Consider the following 19578-nt stretch of genomic DNA (forward strand, 5'->3'; position numbering starts at 1 on the left):
GCCGCAAACTGGAAGATTCGTCAGCGCCTGACGAAGTTTCTCACCGGGTCGTCCTTACCTCTTATGTATTCGGGTTGCAAGCTGCGTCGCTATGCAGGCCCTCGAGCCACAGTGCGTGAAGCTCGGAGACGCGTCACCACCCGCACCAAGAAAGGTCGAGGGGAGAAGCGCCTCTCCACACGGCGCGTTCAATGCGTGCCGCGAGGAAGCGACGTGTCGTCGGCGATCGAAGATTTTTTTTTTTTTTCCATGAAATTAAGGGAGTGTGTTTGCCGCCGTTTCTGCGTCACAAGTTTTGTTGCTACAGCGGCGGCGTTGGCAGGCCCGACCATTGATTGGGCCCTCTCTCTGGGTCACTTCGAGCACTCGGATGAATCTCAGAACCGGCACGGTGAGGTTGTGACTTGTAGTGATCACTTTGTCGATGCGAGGCGTATTACGATGGCTTTGGATAGTTGCGTCTTTTGGAACTTTCTCGGGTCATCGATAACGACAAAAACGAAGTGTAAAAGAAAACGAAAGAAGAAAAATGCAATATCCTAACTGAAGTGAGTCAGGCGACACGTCTTCAGACCGAAGTTTAGAATAATTTATTGTATAATTCGCTGAGTGAAACTATAGGTGCGGCAAGTAACACCGGGCGCAGAAGACAGGACGAGAACGCGCAAGAACGAGAATGTGTCTGGTGTCTCCTTCCGTGTTATCGGCCGTGCCCAATTGCACTCAGCGCATTAGAAAATGTAGACCACTTCATCGCCAAGATTTCTTTTTTTTTTTTTTTTTGAGATTGAGAAACAAAGCGAATAGAGCTGTGCAAAAGCGAGTAGCTCTCAAACGCTAGGTTATGGTTAATCCGTAGTCTGCAGGCACTTCTTTATCGCCAGGCTTTATTTTGGTGGCAGTTAAGCCACTGAAGAATGGGGCGTCACAGCGAGAATCTCGCTCCTACCTTATGAGCTTGTCAGCTAACAACCTACATTTCACAAAAATTCACCATACGGTATATGTAATTTATGAGGTGAAAACAGTAGTGTTAAGCGGTTAAAACTCGCAGACGAGTGCGAGAAGCCAAAAAAAAAAGAAAGATTTCTGTCCTGTCGGTCATTAGCAGGATGTAGCGATCACTTTACGCTCGGAAAAAAATTCTAGAACTCATCATTAGTCTTATCAATTCCTGAATTAAATAATACAATCATTTTTATGGATATAAATTTGGGAGTGCCTACTTACTCTGAATTGATGTCTTGGATTACCCGTTTCTGCTGCGGTCATCGATCAACCCGTTATACAATGTTTTTTTAAAGTTTCCTCGTAACTACGTTTCATCTCGGTAACCCTCCTTTGCAATGCTCACACGAGTCCTTAGACTTAATGATTAAGTAAATAGACAACGCTTCTTAAAGCGACGCTAAAGAGAGTAAGAAAAGTTCAGTTGTATTAGCAAACTAGCCTTTTACAATACCAAAAACAAACACTTACCCTGAAAGTTGGCTTGGCAAGGCACAAAATACATTAAAAAAAAAAAAAAGACGAAGTCTTCACGCCGCCTTTCCAATTCCCACACCAACTCGACCTGACGACATACATTTTAATGATGTCTACTCGCGCCTAGTTATTTTTACAGCGAAGCTGTGTAAGCAGACCCTGTGCCGTCGTTGTCGGACTTCGTTAAAACTATCATACGCAATGGGTCGAGCGTCGTCGTCTTCTTGCACAGCTGGCTCCGTTGTCGCTTGTCATTCCAGCGTAGAATTTCACGTCTCTTCTGTCGTCGTAAAGGGGAGACAGCGTTTACAGGGGTATGAGCAATTCATAGTCTTACGTGACGGACAGATTTAATTTCGAAGCAATTTAATTTTGAAGAATCGCAAGCGGCAATGCCGGCGGATGCTGCCGACCACGCCACCGAGCAAACTCGAGACGTCGAACGCAAGCGACAACGGCGGACTGCGGGCATACCGTCACTGACGTCGTTCTCTCCGTCGCAGCCGAACGTGTGTGTAACCTCATTAAGAGAGACAAATACGTCAATCGTCAAACCAATACAATCAATCGTCAAAACAATTGCAGTGCCCGCATTTCCAGCGGTGGGCCTTGCCCAATATAAGGAGCTTTGGATCAGTGGTTCCGCACATTCCATCCCAGGTACAACAATGGGAAGACCACGAGTAGTGCGTACCCCTGAGGAAGAAGCTGCCTACCGTGTGCGTCAGCGAGAGTTGGCTCGTGAATGGGCTCGTCGTCGTATGGCCGATCCCGAGCTGTGCGCCCGAGAAGCCGAAGCACAACGGCAACGCAACAAAGCTTCACTGTTCGGCCATGTCCACAGACTGGAAAAGGCGGGGATTCTTTTTTTCATTGATAAGATGGACTACACTGTATTCTAATAGGGCCAGTGTCTGAACTTAACCAGGTTTGAGAACCTTTACAGGGCCACCGTGGTCGAAATACGAATATATATATATATATATATATATATATATATCACTGACGTACGGGCGCTAGGGTTGTGGCGCGAAACTTTTAAAGTGCGAGCCTGGCGTTTATATTCTAGCAATCCAGCTTTTGAGGCGAAATGAACGCAAATTGAGCATTGAAAGAATGCCTTATCAGTGAAAATTGGTCTCGGTTTTTCTCTTTCATGTCTTTTAAGAACATGCGAACTGAGCGATAGACTAGATTTGTCGCTCTGTAACGCATTTATCTGCAGTTTTGTTTTCGTTATTTTATTTTATATCGTCTTTTATTCTATCCTCTTTTAATTCCTTTACTTCTTACCCCAACACACGGTGGTCAGGTGGTCTGTTATCTGGCTAACCTTCATATATATCCCTTCGTTTCTCTCTATCTCTCTCCCTCTCTCTAAATAAACGAGTCTACGTCGCCTGTATCCCAGTGCATTGTTGCCAAACTGTCAATGTTGTGCAGCCGTATTTCTAAAACAAGTAAAAAACCTGATTGTGAAAAGAACCACGTGAAGTTTGTAGATTGCAGAGTCGGTGTGGTTTATAAGATTCCCTTGTCATGTGGCAAAGTGTATGTAGGGCAGTCAGGCCGCTGTGTTAACGAGCGCCTTAGAGAACATGAGCGATTCATACCAACAGGCACAGGTTCCCATTTGGCTCAGCATTGTAAAACATGCAAGTGCAAACCCATGTTTCGTGATACCACGATTTTGAAAAAGAGCCGTGACACCACCGCCCGAGAGTTATCGGAAGCTTTTTTCATTCAGTCATTGGGGTCACAGTGCATTAGTGTGCCTTCCTTAACCTTGTACAGCGCTGAATTTGGTTTTTTGGATTCTGTCGCATGAGTGCGCTCTTGGGATCGGTTTTTGGTGGCTCCACCGCATGGTGCTCACTGCGCATGTTCCTCTGGTTTGAGCGGTCTATAAAGGAGTGACGCAATAAAATGATGTCAGCTGAGAGTAGCGCCTTGTCCTGTCGTCTTTCTTGTCTCTGTCGGTTTGCGCTAAACAAAGTATTCATGGACGTTGCCGTATACCTTCCACTACTTCCCTCTCAATCTATGCTCTTTAAGAACGCTAAAGAAGATTCTCCATATCGGAGCCAACTCCAGAGTGCGCATGACTGTAACAACATGTGCAAACAGGTACCTTATGGAAACAAAGAACAAAACGCATCCTGCTATACGTCCTGTTCGCAAACCTCGATCGGCTCCTGACCTGTGGCGAACCCTTTGCGAACTAAGACAGCTGTCTGTGAAAGAGGTAGTATCATTTATCGCGAAGTCCTGGCCACATGTTCTCACATCTTCCCTCACGGCAGGGTCAACGTGCTCGAAGGTAATTCGCATTTGACAAAATAAAACCGACCTTATTTGTGAAAGAAGCGGTTGGTACCAATGCAATGATCCCATTGTTTGAACGAGGAGCGTCGGTGCTTCGGAAACTGATACCTCGTGTTGTAACGTTCCATAAGCGTTTATTTGTCACAGCAGGTAGTATAAGTAGAGGTGTTAAGTGTTCCTATCAGTATTCAACGTTGGACACGCTACACTTCACGATCAACTTCTACGTATGGTTAAGTGTTATTCTCAATTCCGGATAGGAAACAAAGCCATCGTTGTTTGCATCAAGCATCAAGGCTCCGTCGACCAGCTCTGCGAAGAAAAAAGAAAGGAGGACGTGCATTGATTGATAGACAGATTTATTTATTTATTTATTTATTTATTTATTTATTATCAAGCCACTTGCGCCGTCAGTTTTTCAAGAATTGTGATTGAGCAGATATGGCATGAAATAAATCGAAAAATTCATAACAAGCGTATACATATTTCTTGTTACAAACTTGTGAGGCTTGTCACGAAACACAAACATGTGTAATTTGCGCCGCCTGATACGTGTGCTAAAGAAACCTGATAAAACCACTTCAGACAAACTGCATACGCTATCGCTCCTTACAGGCATCTGGTAAAGTCTCAAACTCGCGCAGGAATTTCTTACTCTAGAATATCGAGAGGCAGCTCTCGTTAAAGTATGTAAAGTTTAAATTAAAAGCCTCCTAAAATCCCTCGGGACTTTACGGAAGTTTACTGGCATCTTGTGATATTTGCATACTGGCACAGAAACATGAAACTTGTGGCTAGGAAATGCGGTTGTGAATCGATGGCGGAAAACGTTACTTAATATTGTCACGTGGTAGTGACGGTGAAGAAAAGCAGCAATACGGTGGAATGCAAAACTAGCTTTTATTGGGCGAACCTGTGCCCACAAAAAACAGGCTACGCTTGTAGCACAACGATAGCGGCGAGCACGGTCGGCGATCGTCGGAAATCTGATCAGCGAGTCAAGCGCGTCGGCTTTTATAGTACAGTCGTCGAATGTTCCAGACTAATCGTTCGGGCCCGCGTACCTTCCACAAAGTTCTACACCACTCGCGTTACACGATGAAATCAGATAACACAACGTTCGGCGACAACAGATAGCCGGGTAGAAGTATCGATAACTTTCCAGAACTTCGGATACATGCAGGCGCGTCCCGCGCTGTGCGATTACATTTGTTAGGTGGCGAAACGTGGTCGCCCGATAAAGATAAGTACACGTGTCAATACCCCCCTCTTAAAAAAAAAGCATCGACCCGATGCTGCATACAAACGAAATAAGGAAAAACACCCGTAGCAAAGAAAAGAACAAAATAAGGAAGTTCGTCAGCGTCCGTAAAAGGGTTTCAGACGCACCACGTGGACCACTTCAGATCGTGCGCGGCGCCGCTGTGAATGCGAAATTCCGTCTGGCACGACCTCATAGTCCAGTGCGCCAATACGTCGAATGACCTTGTAGGGTCCGAAATAGCGGCGCAATAGTTTCTCACTCAGTCCTCGTCGGCGTATCGGTGTCCAAACCCAAACACGGTCGCCGGGCTGGTACTCGACGAAGCGTCGTCGGAGGTTGTAGTGTCGGCTGTCGGTCCTCTGTTGGTTCTTGATCCGCAGGCGGGCGAGCTGTCGCGCTTCTTCGGCGCGCTGGAGATAGCTAGCGACGTCAACATTCTCTTCGTCAGTGACGTGGGGCAGCATGGCGTCGAGCGTCGTCGTCGGGTTCCTGCCGTAAACCAGCTTAAACGGCGTGATCTGTGTTGTTTCTTGCACCGCCGTGTTGTAAGCGAAGGTTACATACGGCAGGACCGCGTCCCACGTCTTGTGCTCGACGTCGACGTACATTGCTAGCATGTCAGCGAGGGTCTTGTTGAGGCGCTCCGTGAGACCATTCGTCTGCGGATGGTAGGCAGTTGTCCTCCTGTGGCTTGTCTGGCTGTACTGCAGAATGGCCTGGGTGAGCTCTGCTGTAAAAGCCGTTCCCCTGTCGGTGATGAGGACTTCTGGAGCACCATGTCGCAGCAGGATGTTCTCGACGAAAAATTTCGCCACTTCGGCTGCGCTGCCTTTTGGTAGAGCTTTAGTTTCAGCAAAGCGGGTGAGATAATCCGTCGCCACGACGATCCACTTATTCCCGGATGTTGACATCGGAAACGGCCCCAACAAATCCATCCCAATCTGCTGGAATGGTCGGCGAGGAGGTTCGATCGGCTGCAGTAATCCTGCTGGTCTTGTCGGTGGTGTCTTGCGTCGTTGACAGTCTCGGCATGTCTTGACGTAACGGGCGACGTCGGCGGTCAGACGCGGCCAGTAATACATTTCCTGTATTCGCGACAGCGTCCGGGAGAACCCGAGGTGGCCAGCGGTTGGATCGTCGTGTAGGGCGTGCAGTATTTCTGGACGCAGCGCTGACGGTACAACAACAAGGTAGCTGGCGCGGACTGGTGAGAAGTTCTTCTTCACGAGCAGGTTGTTTTGTAGCGTAAACGAAGACAACCCGCGCTTAAATGCCCTAGGGACAACGTCGGTGTTCCCTTCCAAATACTCGACGAGGCCTTTTAGCTCCGGGTCTGCTCGTTGCTGTTTAGTGAAGTCTTCCGCGCTTATTATCCCAAGGAAGGCGTCGTCGTCCTCGTCGTCTTGTGGCGGGGGATCGATGGGGGCGCGTGATAAGCAGTCGGCGTCGGAGTGTTTTCTTCCGGACTTGTATATTACCGTGACGTCATATTCTTGTAGTCTGAGGCTCCACCGCGCCAGCCGTCCTGAAGGGTCCTTTAAGTTAGCTAGCCAACACAACGCGTGGTGGTCGCTGACGACTTTGAATGGCCTGCCATAGAGGTAAGGGCGGAATTTAGCTGTAGCCCAAATGATGGCGAGGCATTCCTTTTCAGTCGTAGAATAATTGCTTTCCGCTTTTGACAGCGACCGGCTAGCATACGATATCACCCTTTCAAGTCCTTCTTTCCTCTGGACTAGGACGGCACCGAGGCCTAGGCTACTGGCGTCAGTGTGGATCTCGGTATCGGCGTCCTCGTCGAAGTGTGCAAGTACCGGCGGCGACTGCATGCGTCGTTTGAGTTCTTGAAATGCCTTGGCCTGCGGCGTTTCCCACTTGAACTCGACATCACATTTGGTTAGATGTGTTAGCGGCTCCGCGATGCGTGAAAAGTCCTTGACAAAGCGCCTATAGTAGGCTGTTGGAATCGCACCGCTGGCACGAGTTGATGGGGTCTCGGTGCTGACGCCCGTTATTGCCAATGGGTCGCAAGCCCCAAGGGTAGCGTTGGCCTGGCGGCCTGGGGCACTGGAAGCATCCGAAGGTCCTGGCAAAGCATGAGAAGACTGGTAACAGAACAACTTGTTTATTCTAACATAGCAAAAGAGCGGCCGGTCAGGTCGACCGGAGTGGAGAGACGGGAGAGCACGTAACTCAACAGTACAAATCGGAGCCTCTCTCTTGGCGTCCGGGGGCAGCTGCTCTTATACTCCCGGCGTCGCGGTCCAAAAGGGAAGGAGGGAAGGTCACGGGATGAAGGTCACGGGACGGCGCAGCAGGAGCCCACGACGGCGCGAACTGTCGGGCCGAGAGACCTGCTGAACCGAGTGTAGTGACGCATCGCCAACCTTCACCCACACGACGGCGTGAACAGTTGAGCCGAGAGACGTCCAGGCTCCTCATTCGGGGAACTCCGCTCCCCGGCTGCCGCGCTTTGACAAGCGAGGGCACACACACACACACGCACACACGAAGACACGTGGCACTGAAACACGCCTGGACACGCTTGGCGGGTAGGCGTTGCGGCGGCGTCGAACAGGCCAAAATGTCCGCCGTTTTGAACAAAGCCCCGGCGTCCGTTGCATCCGCGCCGGCATTACCGCGCGTTGTAGGCGAAACGTAACAGACCGCCCCGCCGGGGGAAGGAGATCCCGATGGTCAGGGGACTGCATCCGCTGTCCGGAGGGATGTCGCTCGATGATGCTCATAACCGAAGTTGGGCGTCCTTGGCGTTTCTTGAGCGCAGCGCACAGAGAAGGCCTCGTTCTCACGTTCAGGTGCACACAGGACACTGCAAAGTGACTTCGGGAGAGTTGACATTTTTGTTCTCGTTTCCGGCAAGCGTTAGAACCACGCCTGAAAGTCAACCGCTCAGTCAGCAAGCACGGCACAACCCTCACTAAGCCCTGCCAGGCTCTTTCCCCTTTTATACTGCTGCCTAGTTCCTTACAGTAGTTTAGCAGCACTCAGAACGCGTCCATAAATCGGAAAAATTGCACTAAAAAGCACATCATCACTTTGAAACACTACACAAAAGCAATAAGTTAAAAAAAAATCCTGCCTCAGGAAGAAAAACATCAGTAACAAGCAATTTTGAGGCTGATTCCCACGTTAGGGGCTTCGACTTAAGCCATCGGCGTTACCGTTGAGACTCCCCTTTTTGTAACGCACCTCAAAGGAATATTGTTGCAAAGCGAGGCTCCAGCGCAGGAGGCGGCCATTTTTGGGAGAGATGGTCTGCAGCCATTGGAGAGGGCAGTGATCCGTTTCAATGATAAACCTCGAGCCGGCTAGGTAACATGACAATTTCTGAACGGCCCACACGATACACGCACACTCTTTCTCGGTGGCGCTATACGCCTGCTCACGACTCGTCAGCTTACGACTAGCATACAGGACGGGGTGTTCTACTTCTCCATTTTCCCGTTGGCACAGTACAACGCCCATGCCTCGCTCACTAGCATCACACTGAACAACGAACCCTTTTGAGTAGTCGGGCGATCGTAGCACAGGCTGGCTTGTTAGGGCGCTCTTTAGGGCGCTAAAAGCTCTTTCCTTTGTCTCGTCCCAGACGACTGTTTGCGGCTCTGTCTTTCTTAGAGCATCCGTCAAGGGAGCCGCGATATCAGAGTACCTGGGGATGTACCTCTGATAGTAGCCGGTGACACCTAAGAACGACCGAATATCGGTCTTCGTGCGCGGTTGCGGGAAGTCTCGCACAGCGGCCACCTTTATTTCAGAGGGGCGGCGTCGACCCCGACCAATCACGTGTCCGAGGTAGACAACCTCGGCCTGCGCTAACTGGCACTTGGGAGCTTTGACTGTCAAGCCCGCATCGCGCAGGCGGGTTAGCACTGCCCGCAAGTGGGCCATATGCTCAGGCCAGGATGCGGAGAATATCGCTACGTCGTCTAGATACGGTAAAGCGAATTCTTGCTGTCCCCGCAACACTTTATCCATGAGGCTTGAAAAGCGGTATGGCGCGTTCTTCAAACCAAAACTCAAAACTTTAGGACGGAATGTCCCCATGGGTGAAATGAACGCCGCATACCTACTAGCCTCTTCTGTAAGTGGAACCTGCCAATAACCCCTGACAAGATCTAGGGTGGAAATAAACTGAGCGCTACTCACTCTCTCAAGGCGCTCCTCGATGTTAGGGATCGGATAAATTTGATCCTTAGTGATGGAATTAAGCCTGCGGTAGTCGACGCAAGGACGAGGTTCCTTGCCCGGTACCTCAACTAGAATCAAAGGGGAGGTATAATCACTCTCACCCGCTTCAATAACACCGAGCTGTAGCATTTTCTTTACCTCAGCCTCCATAATATCGCTCTGGCGGGGTGACACCCGGTACGCCTTGGATCGTACTGGCTCTGGGGAGGTAAGTTCTATGTCATGAGTAAGGACAGAAGTCCTACCAGGCCTCTCAGAGAACAGACCTTGAAACTCTTGTAAGAGCTGGTGTAGTTCGGTTTTCTGCTCAGGCGACAGCGATGCTTTACTTATTAAGTCACTAATGACTTGATCGGTGTCTTTCCTGTTCGTCACTGAGCCTAGTCCCGGAAGCTCGACCGGAAGCTCTTCGGGCACGTTTACCATCATGCACACCACTGCTTCCCGTTGCTTATAGGGTTTGAGCAGATTACAGTGGTAAACTTGCTGTGCTTTCCGCTTTCCTGGCAGACTCACCACGTAGTTAACGTCCGACAGTTTTTGAACAATCCGTGCTGGGCCCTCCCACTGCACGTCGAGTTTGTTCTTTGGCGATGTGCGCAATATCATGACCTCATCGCCCACCTCAAAACGACGGGCCCTGGCTGTCCGATCATAATAAACCTTGGCCCTCTGCTGGGCCTCTGCCATTGCTTCACCTGACAACTCCTGTGCCCTTCTTAAGCGTTCGAGGAGCTTAAGCACGTACTCTACCACGACTGGGTCGTCGCCCCTGCCTTCCCATGATTCTCGAAGCATGCGAAGCGGAGATCGCAGCGAGCGACCGTACACCAGCTCAGCTGGCGAGAACCCCGTAGCCGCATGCGGCGCGGTTCTTAAAGCAAACATCACTCCAGGCAGACACAGCTCCCAGTCAGTTTGATGTTCAAAACACAATGCTCTCAACACGCGCTTCATGACGGAGTGGAGCTTCTCAACGGAATTCGACTGGGGGTGGTGCACTGAGCTGTGTAACAGCTTTACCCCGCACCTTTCGAGAAAGGCTGTCGTCAAAGCGCTAGTAAACACTGTACCCTGATCTGACTGGATTTCTGCAGGAAAACCAACTCGCGCAAATATGGACAGTAGTGCATTGACTATCTCAACTGAGCTGAGTTCTTTAAGCGGCACTGCTTCAGGGAACTTTGTCGCGGGGCAGATCACAGTCAAAATGTGTCGGTACCCCGTGGCTGTTACCGGCAGAGGTCCCACCGTATCAATAACGAGCCGTCTAAAAGGCTCCGTAATGATAGGCACCAACTTCAACGGCGCCCTCGATTTGTCCCCTGGCTTCCCACCCGCTGACAGGTGTCGCATGTCTTCACAAAGTGGTCTGCGTCCCGAAAACACCCTGGCCAATAGTACTCTTGCAAGAGACGGTCCTTAGTTTTCTTAACTCCTAGGTGTCCGGACCACGAACCCCCATGCGACAAGCGCAACAGATCCTGACGATAGCATTGAGGCACGATCAGCTGATCGAACTCCACTCCCCTGCGGTCTAGATACTTCCGGTACAGGACCCCACCTCTTTCCACAAAGCGAGCATTTTTCTTGGCGATACCTTCCTGGATAATGCAGCGTATGTTTTCTAGGCTGCCATCCTTCCTTTGCTCGGCTATCAAAGCCGACCGGCTGACTTTTAGCAACCTGTTAAGTCCGTCTGACGTAGGCGCGATGAGCAAATCTGGAAACAGCTCTTCTAACTTTCCCGTGTCGGGATTTTCCTCTCCAGTATCTGGTGCCTTTAACGCTACAGGCTCAATTTTATTCAGTTCGGGCGTGCTCTGAATACCAGCTTGCTGCGCCTCTGACCCTTTTTCATCGTTCAACAACGTCGGCCCCGCAACTACCGCCTTTGCAGCGAGCTCCCGAACCTTCGATCTGGTTAAGGCCTGAACGCTAGCCTCCCCAAACAAAAGCCCCTTCTCGCGCAGGAGGTGATCGGACCTGTTCGAAAATAGGTACGGGTACTGGGGGGGCAGCATAGATGACACTGCGGCCTCCGTCTCAAGTGCTCCGAAAGGTCCTTCAATAAGCACTTTTGCTACCGGCAGACACACGCTACGAGCTTCCACTGCTTGCTTGATCCATGCGCACTCGCCCGTGAACATATCGGGTTCTACGTAAGAGGGGTGAACTACATCCATTGTAGCTGCGGAATCGCGAAGCACTCGGCACTCTTTCCCGTTCACGAGGAGGTCTCGCATGTAAGGCTCGAGAAGCTTCATGTTCTCGTCAGTGCTGCATATAGACAAAAACACGACTTTTGGTTTTGTTTCTGGGCACTGCGCCGAAAAGTGACCCGGCTTCTGGCACGTATAACAAACGCGCGCTTGCCTCGTCTCGAACCGCTTTCTGCGTTCGGCTTCGGCTGCCGCCGTCTCCTCACGTTCGGTCGGACACTCCGCCGAAAAGTGACCCGGCTTCTGGCACGTATAACACACGCGCGCTCGCCTCGTCTCGAACCGCTTTCTCATGGGCGTGAACTTCGGCCTCTCAAACTTGGAGCCAAATTCATCCTTTTGACCGTCCTTAGCTCCACGAGCCCGACGCGTCACAAACTCCTCGGCTAGCTCGGCGGCTCTAACCACCGTACTAACGTCTGGCCTATCCAAGACCCAGTACCGCACGTTCTCAGGTAACCGACTATAAAACTGTTCTAGCCCGAAACACTGCAGAACTTTCTCGTGGTCACCAAACGCTTTCTCTTCTTTGAGCCACTCCTGCATGTTTGACATAAGCCTGTACGCAAACTCTGTATATGACTCACTTTTGCCTTTCTCATTTTCCCGAAACTTCCGACGGAACGCCTCCGCTGACAGCCGGTACTTTTTTAGCAGACTCGATTTCACTTTGTCGAAATCCTCTGCCTCCTCTCTCTCCAAGCGAGCGACTACGTCGGCCGCCTCGCCGGGTAGCAAAGTGAGCAAGCGCTGTGGCCACGTTTCCCGAGAGAACCCCTGCTTCTCGCACGTTCGCTCAAAGTTAACCAGGAACAAACCAATGTCCTCTCCAAGCTTAAACGGCCGCATCAGGTCAGTCATTTTGAACAATACTCGTTCTCCTGCACCGTGTGCCTGACTTCCATTACGAGCGCGTTCCATCTCTAACTCGAGACGCTTCATTTCCAACGCGTGTTGACGGTCGCGCTCTTCTTTTTCTTTCTCTTTTTGTTCTTTAAGTTCACGCTCATCTTTCTCTTTCTGTTCTTTACGTTCGCGCTCATCTTTCTCTTTCTGTTCTTTAAGTTCGCGCTCCTGTTTCTCTTTTTGTTCTTTACGTTCGCGCTCCTGTTTCTCTTTTTGCTCCTCCCTCTCCTCAATGGTCTCAAGGCATTCCGACAGCTCGTCATCCTCAGCTTCTAACTCAAGAATAGCCCTTAGCAGTTCTGGTTTTCTGAGTTTGTCTGAGACATCCAGACCCAACTCTCTCGCAAGCTCCAACAATTTCGGTTTGCGCAACGACTTCAAATCCATGGCTGCTCTGAATGCTGCTTTCTCTACTGCCTACTATTGTCTTGCCGCAAACTAACCCGGTAGCAACGACAACCACAATTACCAGCTCTGTTTCTAACACTAACAAAAGCCTGGCAAAACTCAGAAGAAGAAAGTCCCGCACTCACCAAACCTCGCAGCCAAGACTTCAGCGCAGTCGTTCCGCTGCAGGCAACCAGTCATCACACAGGGCTCGTTGCGCTGCTCCCGGATGGTCGTTGTGCTGCTCAGCATACAGTCAACCGCATCTCTTCGCTGCTGGCCTCCGTTGTCGCGATCTCACCGCTGGCAACCAGATGTTGGAATCGCACCGCTGGCACGAGTTGATGGGGTCTCGGTGCTGACGCCCGTTATTGCCAATGGGTCGCAAGCCCCAAGGGTAGCGTTGGCCTGGCGGCCTGGGGCACTGGAAGCATCCGAAGGTCCCGGCAAAGCATGAGAAGACTGGTAACAGAACAACTTGTTTATTCTAACATAGCAAAAGAGCGGCCGGTCAGGTCGACCGGAGTGGAGAGACGGGAGAGCACGTAACTCAACAGTACAAATCGGAGCCTCTCTCTTGGCGTCCGGGGGCAGCTGCTCTTATACTCCCGGCGTCGCGGTCCAAAAGGGAAGGAGGGAAGGTCACGGGATGAAGGTCACGGGACGGCGCAGCAGGAGCCCACGACGGCGCGAACTGTCGGGCCGAGAGACCTGCTGAACCGAGTGTAGTGACGCATCGCCAACCTTCACCCACACGACGGCGTGAACAGTTGAGCCGAGAGACGTCCAGGCTCCTCATTCGGGGAACTCCGCTCCCCGGCTGCCGCGCTTTGACAAGCGAGGGCACACACACACACACGCACACACGAAGGCACGTGGCACTGAAACACGCCTGGACACGCTTGGCGGGTAGGCGTTGCGGCGGCGTCGAACAGGCCAAAATGTCCGCCGTTTTGAACAAAGCCCCGGCGTCCGTTGCATCCGCGCCGGCATTACCGCGCGTTGTAGGCGAAACGTAACAAGGCACACATGCCAAGGAATCTGCGCACTGCCTTCTTGTCGGTTGGCTGCGGGAACTTTGCGATGGCAGCTGTCTTCTGTGGGTCGGGGCGTACTCCTGATTTGCTGATCACGTGGCCTAGGAACAAAAGCTCATCGTAAGCAAATCGACACTTTTCCGGCTTCAGAGTGAGCCCTGATGACTTGATGGCCTCTAGTACTGTCGCAAGCCGCCTCAGGTGATCGTCGAAATTTCCGGCGAAGACGACGACGTCATCCAAGTAAACGAGACAGGTCTGCCACTTCAATCCTGCTAAAACTGTGTCCATCACGCGCTGGAACGTTGCAGGAGCCGAGCACAGTCCGAATGGCATAACCTTGAACTCGTAGAGGCCGTCTGGGGTGACGAAGGCCGTCTTTTCGCGATCTCTTTCGTCGACTTCTATTTGCCAATAGCCAGACTTGAGGTCCATTGACGAGAAGTATTTAGCGTTGCAGAGCCGATCCAGTGCGTCGTCTATCCGTGGGAGGGGGTATACGTCCTTCTTCGTGATCTTGTTCAGACGACGATAATCGACGCAGAAACGCAGGGTTCCGTCCTTTTTTTTCACCAAGACTACAGGAGATGCCCACGGGCTTTTGGACGGCTGGATGATGTCGTCGCGCAGCATTTCGTCGACTTGGTGCCTTATAGCTTCACGTTCTCGCGTCGAAACTCGGTATGGGCTCTGGCGGAGAGGTCGAGCGCCCTCTTCGGTTATTATGCGATGATTTGCGACTGGGGTTTGTCGAATCCTTGATGACGTCGAAAAGCACTCTTTGTATCGTCGAAGTAGACTTCTAAGCTGCTGTTGCTTAATCGTGGGGAGACTTGGATTTATGTCAAAGTCTGGCTCGGGAACTACGGTCGTCGGGGTAGATGCGGCAGAATCCGAGAGGACAAACGCATTGCTGTTTTCCAGAATGTCCTCGATGTATGCGATCGTCGTGCCCTTGTTGATGTGCTTGAACTCCTGGCTGAAGTTTGTCAGCAACACTTTCGTGTGTCCTCCGTGCAGTCGAGCGATCCCTCTTGCGACGCAAATTTCACGGTCTAGCAGTAGACGTTGGTCGCCTTCGATGACGCCTTCTACGTCAGCGGGTGTTTCGGTGCCGACCGAAATAAAAATGCTGGAGCGAGGCGGGATGCTCACTTGATGTTCGAGCACACTCAAGGCGTGGTGACTACGAGGGCTCTCCGACGGTATCGCATTATCTTCGGACAGCGTTATTGACTTCGACTTCAGGTCGATGACTGCGCCGTGTTGGTTGAGGAAGTCCATGCCGAGAATGACGTCTCGTGAACACTGTTGGAGGATAACGAAGGTGACAGAGTAAGTCCGGTCGTGGATGGTAATTCTTGCCGTGCACATTCCTGTCGGCGTAATGAGGTGTCCTCCAGCGGTCCGAATTTGAGGGCCTTCCCATGCAGTCTTAACTTTCTTCAACTGGACGGCGATGTGTCCACTCATGACTGAGTAATCGGCGCCTGTGTCGACTAAGGCGGTGACTTCGTGGCCATCTAGAAGCACGTCGAGGTCGGTCGTTCTTTGTCTTGCGTTGCAGTTGGGTCTTGGCGTCGGATCACGGCTGCGTCGTGTTGAACTGAAGCTGGTACGTCGCGTCGTCAAGTCGTCTTTCGTCGGTGTAGTCTTGGCTTCCTGACTTCCTCGGGACGGCGGCGTGTCGTTATTATGTCGTCGAGATGGTTTCTTCGGCGTCTTCGTCGGCGGCGGAGGATCTTCGTCAGTTCGACGAACAGCAACCGCACCTCCATCGGTTGCTGCTTTTAGTTTTCCGGATATGGGCTCGCTGACCGGCCCCGGGCTGGGCCAGTGTATGGTCGGCGCTGCGGCGAGAGGTAGCGGCCTGGTGATGGCGAACGGGACGGTCGTCGAGTGCTCCACTGAGTAGCGGCGAGGTAGTCGGAGATATCGCGAGGGCGTTCACCTTGCTGCGGGCGCGGAGCGTTGACGGCGAAACCTCTCAGTCCCAAGTCGCGCTATGGGCATCGGCGATACACGTGGCCGGCTTCTCCGCAGTGATAGCAGAGCGGGCGGTGGTCGGGGGCTCGCCAAATGTCCGTCTTCCTCGCGTAGGTGCGCTGGGCGACGGGTGGGCGTGCCGGCGGCGGCGGCGGCGGCGGACGACGGAATTGCGTCGTTGCAGGGCCCTGGCGTGGTCGCGCAGGGGGACCTTGACGGCGTGCGACGGCGGCGTATGTCATCGCTTCTGGCTGGGGCTGCGGTAATTGTGGTTGCAGCTCGGGAACTCCAAGCGATCGGTGCACCTCTTCTTTCACGATGTCGGCGATCGAAGCCACTTGGGGCTGCGACGAAGGCAGGACCTTGCGCAGTTCTTCACGCACAATGGCCCTGATTGTCTCCTGAAGGTCACCGGAATCCAGTCCTTGGATGGCGTACTGCGGCGTGAGCCCCTGGCGGTTATATTGCCGGGTGCGCATCTCCAGAGTTTTCTCGATCGTCGATGCTTCTGCAGAAAACTCAGCTACGGTCTTCGGCGGGTTACGAATAAGTCCTGCGAAAAGTTCTTGTTTGACGCCCCGCATCAGGAAGCGGACTTTTTTCTCCTCTGACATTTCCGGGTCGGCGTGCCGGAAAAGGCGGGCCATCTCCTCCGTGAAGATCGCGATCGTCTCGTTTGGCAGCTGCACTCTGGTTTCTAGTAGTGCTTGGGCTCGCTCTTTTCGTACGACGCTTGTAAACGTTTGCAAGAAGCCGCTTCGGAACAGGTCCCACGTCATTAAGGTGGCTTCTCGATTCTCGAACCAGGTCCTGGCGGCGTCTTCCAGTGCGAAATAGACATGCCGCAGCTTGTCGTCACTGTCCCAACCGTTAAACGTAGCGACCCTCTCATACGTCTCGAGCCAGGTTTCCGGGTCCTCGAATGTTGATCCGCGGAACGTCGGAGGTTCCCTGGGCTGCTGCAGCACGATGGGGGACGCTGGGGCTGCCATTGGGGTTGCCTTGTCCGCAATCTTCTTGGTCTTCTCAGGTAGAAGTCCGTGCTCCGGGGGCAGTTGTTGAAGACGGCGGCTTGCTCGATGCTCCGGGACTACGCTGGTGTTCTCTTTGCGGTCCGGGCTTGGATCACGGCTTGTCGGGGGCGTCCGGTACATGAAAGAAAAGCACCTCCACCAGATGTCACGTGGTAGTGACGGTGAAGAAAAGCAGCAATACGGTGGAATGCAAAACTAGCTTTTATTGGGCGAACCTGTGCCCACAAAAAACAGGCTACGCTTGTAGCACAACGATAGCGGCGAGCACGGTCGGCGATCGCCGGAAATCTGATCAGCGAGTCAAGCGCGTCGGCTTTTATAGTACAGTCGTCGAATGTTCCAGACTAATCGTTCGGGCCCGCGTACCTTCCACAAAGTTCTACACCACTCGCGTTACACGATGAAATCAGATAACACAACGTTCGGCGACAACAGATAGCCGGGTAGAAGTATCGATAACTTTCCAGAACTTCGGATACATGCAGGCGCGTCCCGCGCTGTGCGATTACATTTGTTAGGTGGCGAAACGTGGTCGCCCGATAAAGATAAGTACACGTGTCAATATAGTCCGCCTTGGAGGCGTCAATTTTGCCTCCCAAAAGTGAAGTCTGTAAGACAGAGAGGAAAACAGTTTAGTGGTAGCTGGAGGTGTTAAGACTATCGGAAGGCCTACCATACTATTCCATATGGTCAAGTAAATGGTGACTTAACACAAGTGCCAGCTCACAAACGCTGCCTTTTATAGCACTCCATTTATTAAAGAGAAGCACAGACCAAGTACTCACTAATCATATCGTCGAAACTCTGCTGTCCCACGCCAGCTGGCACGAAGCCGTGGTCGATAGTATGTTGCATAGCCGACAATAACTCAATGCCGTCCAGCATCGCATTGCCGTCGAAGTCGTGCATGCTGAAAAGGACAGCAGCCACCATTGTTTCAATGTCGCCAAATAATATACTGCTTCGTTAATGATAGTGGTAGCAAGAAGAGACAAGAGTTCAGGCAACCGCGAAATTTTTACTTGTTTTTTAATCAATTATTCATCGATCGGCGTCCGCGCTGATATTTTTTCTGTGATGTTATAATTGCCCGAGAGACAATAGAGGAGTCAGAGCTGTGGCGCAGAAAAATAAATTTAGTCTTTTTGTTGTGCTACTATGACAACCAGCCCACGTTTTCTTCCTACTCAATCACCCGCACGGAAGCGCGTAGCCCAGCAAGACATTAGAGAGCTTTAGAGACATTAGAGAAACTTAGATTATGGGGACGCTAGCGTTGGGGCCCCAAATGTTGCGGTGCGCCAACGCTTGCGTCCCCCTAATCTAAAACTCTCTATCATGGACGCGCTTGCTCGAAAGAAGCTCATGTGAAATACACAAAACAGCTGTGTCATTTCTTGGCTCCTACGGTGATATGCACTAAAGTTTTGCATGCCAGTTAGTTTTCAGTTGGCGATCCAGTCATCAAACAGCATCAAACGACAAGCGCATGTAAGAAAGGATTCCGCGAGGAACATTGACAAATTTTTCTCCCGATGCTTAAACGCCGTCCAATCTGTGCCGACCTTTAACGTTTCACCCGCGTCTTACGAACCGATGCTCATCCGGTGAGCAAGCTTACCGGAAAAAATAAAAGGTGATCTCCTCCTCCGTCAGCTCTCCGGTGTTCTTCAGGTCCACAAGAGTGGCGAGGTCTTCTTTTATATGCCTGCGCGATTAAATAAATGCGATGCACTCGCGGCCTCTCTGTTTTTTTTTTCTTTTTAATTAACAGAGCAAGCAGCGTATCGAGGCTAAAGCATACACGATCTAATTGCGAGTAGGGCACATATTATCGGCAGCTTTCTTCGGAGGCTTTATTTTCACTTCTAGCACGCCGAGCAGGAGACAAAAAGAAGTGGCGAAGGTGCCTTTCTGCGCTCGGAGGCAGTGGAATTTCATATAGCGCGAGTTAAGCTAATACATCAAAGGAAACCCAGCATCACAGGCTGTGTCGGAAAGTGACTGTTCTCACTGGCCTCTCGAGGGCAGTAGAAATACTTCGAAACATTTCAAAAGCAAATTATTGTTCTGGATTACAAAGGGAAAAACGGTATCTCTGGCATACACGGGGACATCCCAGGGTCACATGCTGGAAGCGTAACCCCTTGTTAGTTCTACTGCAAGCAAGAAAAAGAAATTCAGTTAAGTACTTAACTATGTGCGAATTCAAATAAACTAATGAACTGTGGCACGCGCTGTAGAATAACGTGAAGGTTGAACTTGGGAGTATTAAAGCTGGATGAATCGATAGATTTGACTGAACTGACTTTCACAAGACGCAGAAAAGAAAACATTACTACTTAAATTTCCATAGTTCTACGTTTGTTTGCAGTACGTAGTCCATATACTCTCGCCCGTGCCTTGCGCCAGAACACCTTAAGTGTTCGCTGCACTATCTAAACTTGCCTGGAGCCATCTAGGAACTCCTCACGTTCTCTGTAGCACTTCTGAGAATGCTCCACCACTACGTAATTATCACCAGTTCTGTACGAGTACTGCGAAATACTTGCAGTATCGCTATACTGCACACGCAATCTTCTTCGATAAGAACTCGCACTAAGAGTCCGGCACTCCTTGTTCTGCACTGCAGGTGCGCGACGCCTGGTTTGGCGTGCATCGACACTCGAGTCGTCGAGCTCCGAATCATTAAAAGGCCTGACGTAAGCAACCATGGACAA

General features: G+C 51.4%; 1 protein-coding gene across 2 annotated transcripts in view; it reads right to left on the bottom strand.

Moving 5' to 3' along the window:
* Positions 1-3903: 3903 nt before the first annotated feature.
* Positions 3904-19578, bottom strand: part of LOC126521812 (solute carrier family 22 member 6-B-like) — a 50050-nt gene continuing 34375 nt past the window's right edge. Inside the window, exons 11-13 of one of the 2 annotated variants that reach the window (XM_072288681.1) lie at positions 18480-18566; positions 17644-17768; positions 3904-4122 (exon numbers count right to left, since the gene is read on the bottom strand). In XM_072288681.1, coding sequence (XP_072144782.1) covers positions 4034-4122; positions 17644-17768; positions 18480-18566 — 301 coding nt within the window. In that variant the 3' untranslated portion in view covers positions 3904-4033. Of the gene's footprint in view, positions 4123-17643; positions 17769-18479; positions 18567-19578 lie in introns of those variants that run through there. The other variant, XM_072288682.1, reaches the window with a different exon arrangement.

Source organism: Dermacentor andersoni, chromosome 6 (genome assembly GCF_023375885.2).
Source record: "Dermacentor andersoni chromosome 6, qqDerAnde1_hic_scaffold, whole genome shotgun sequence".
Taxonomy (NCBI): Eukaryota; Metazoa; Arthropoda; class Arachnida; order Ixodida; family Ixodidae; genus Dermacentor; species Dermacentor andersoni.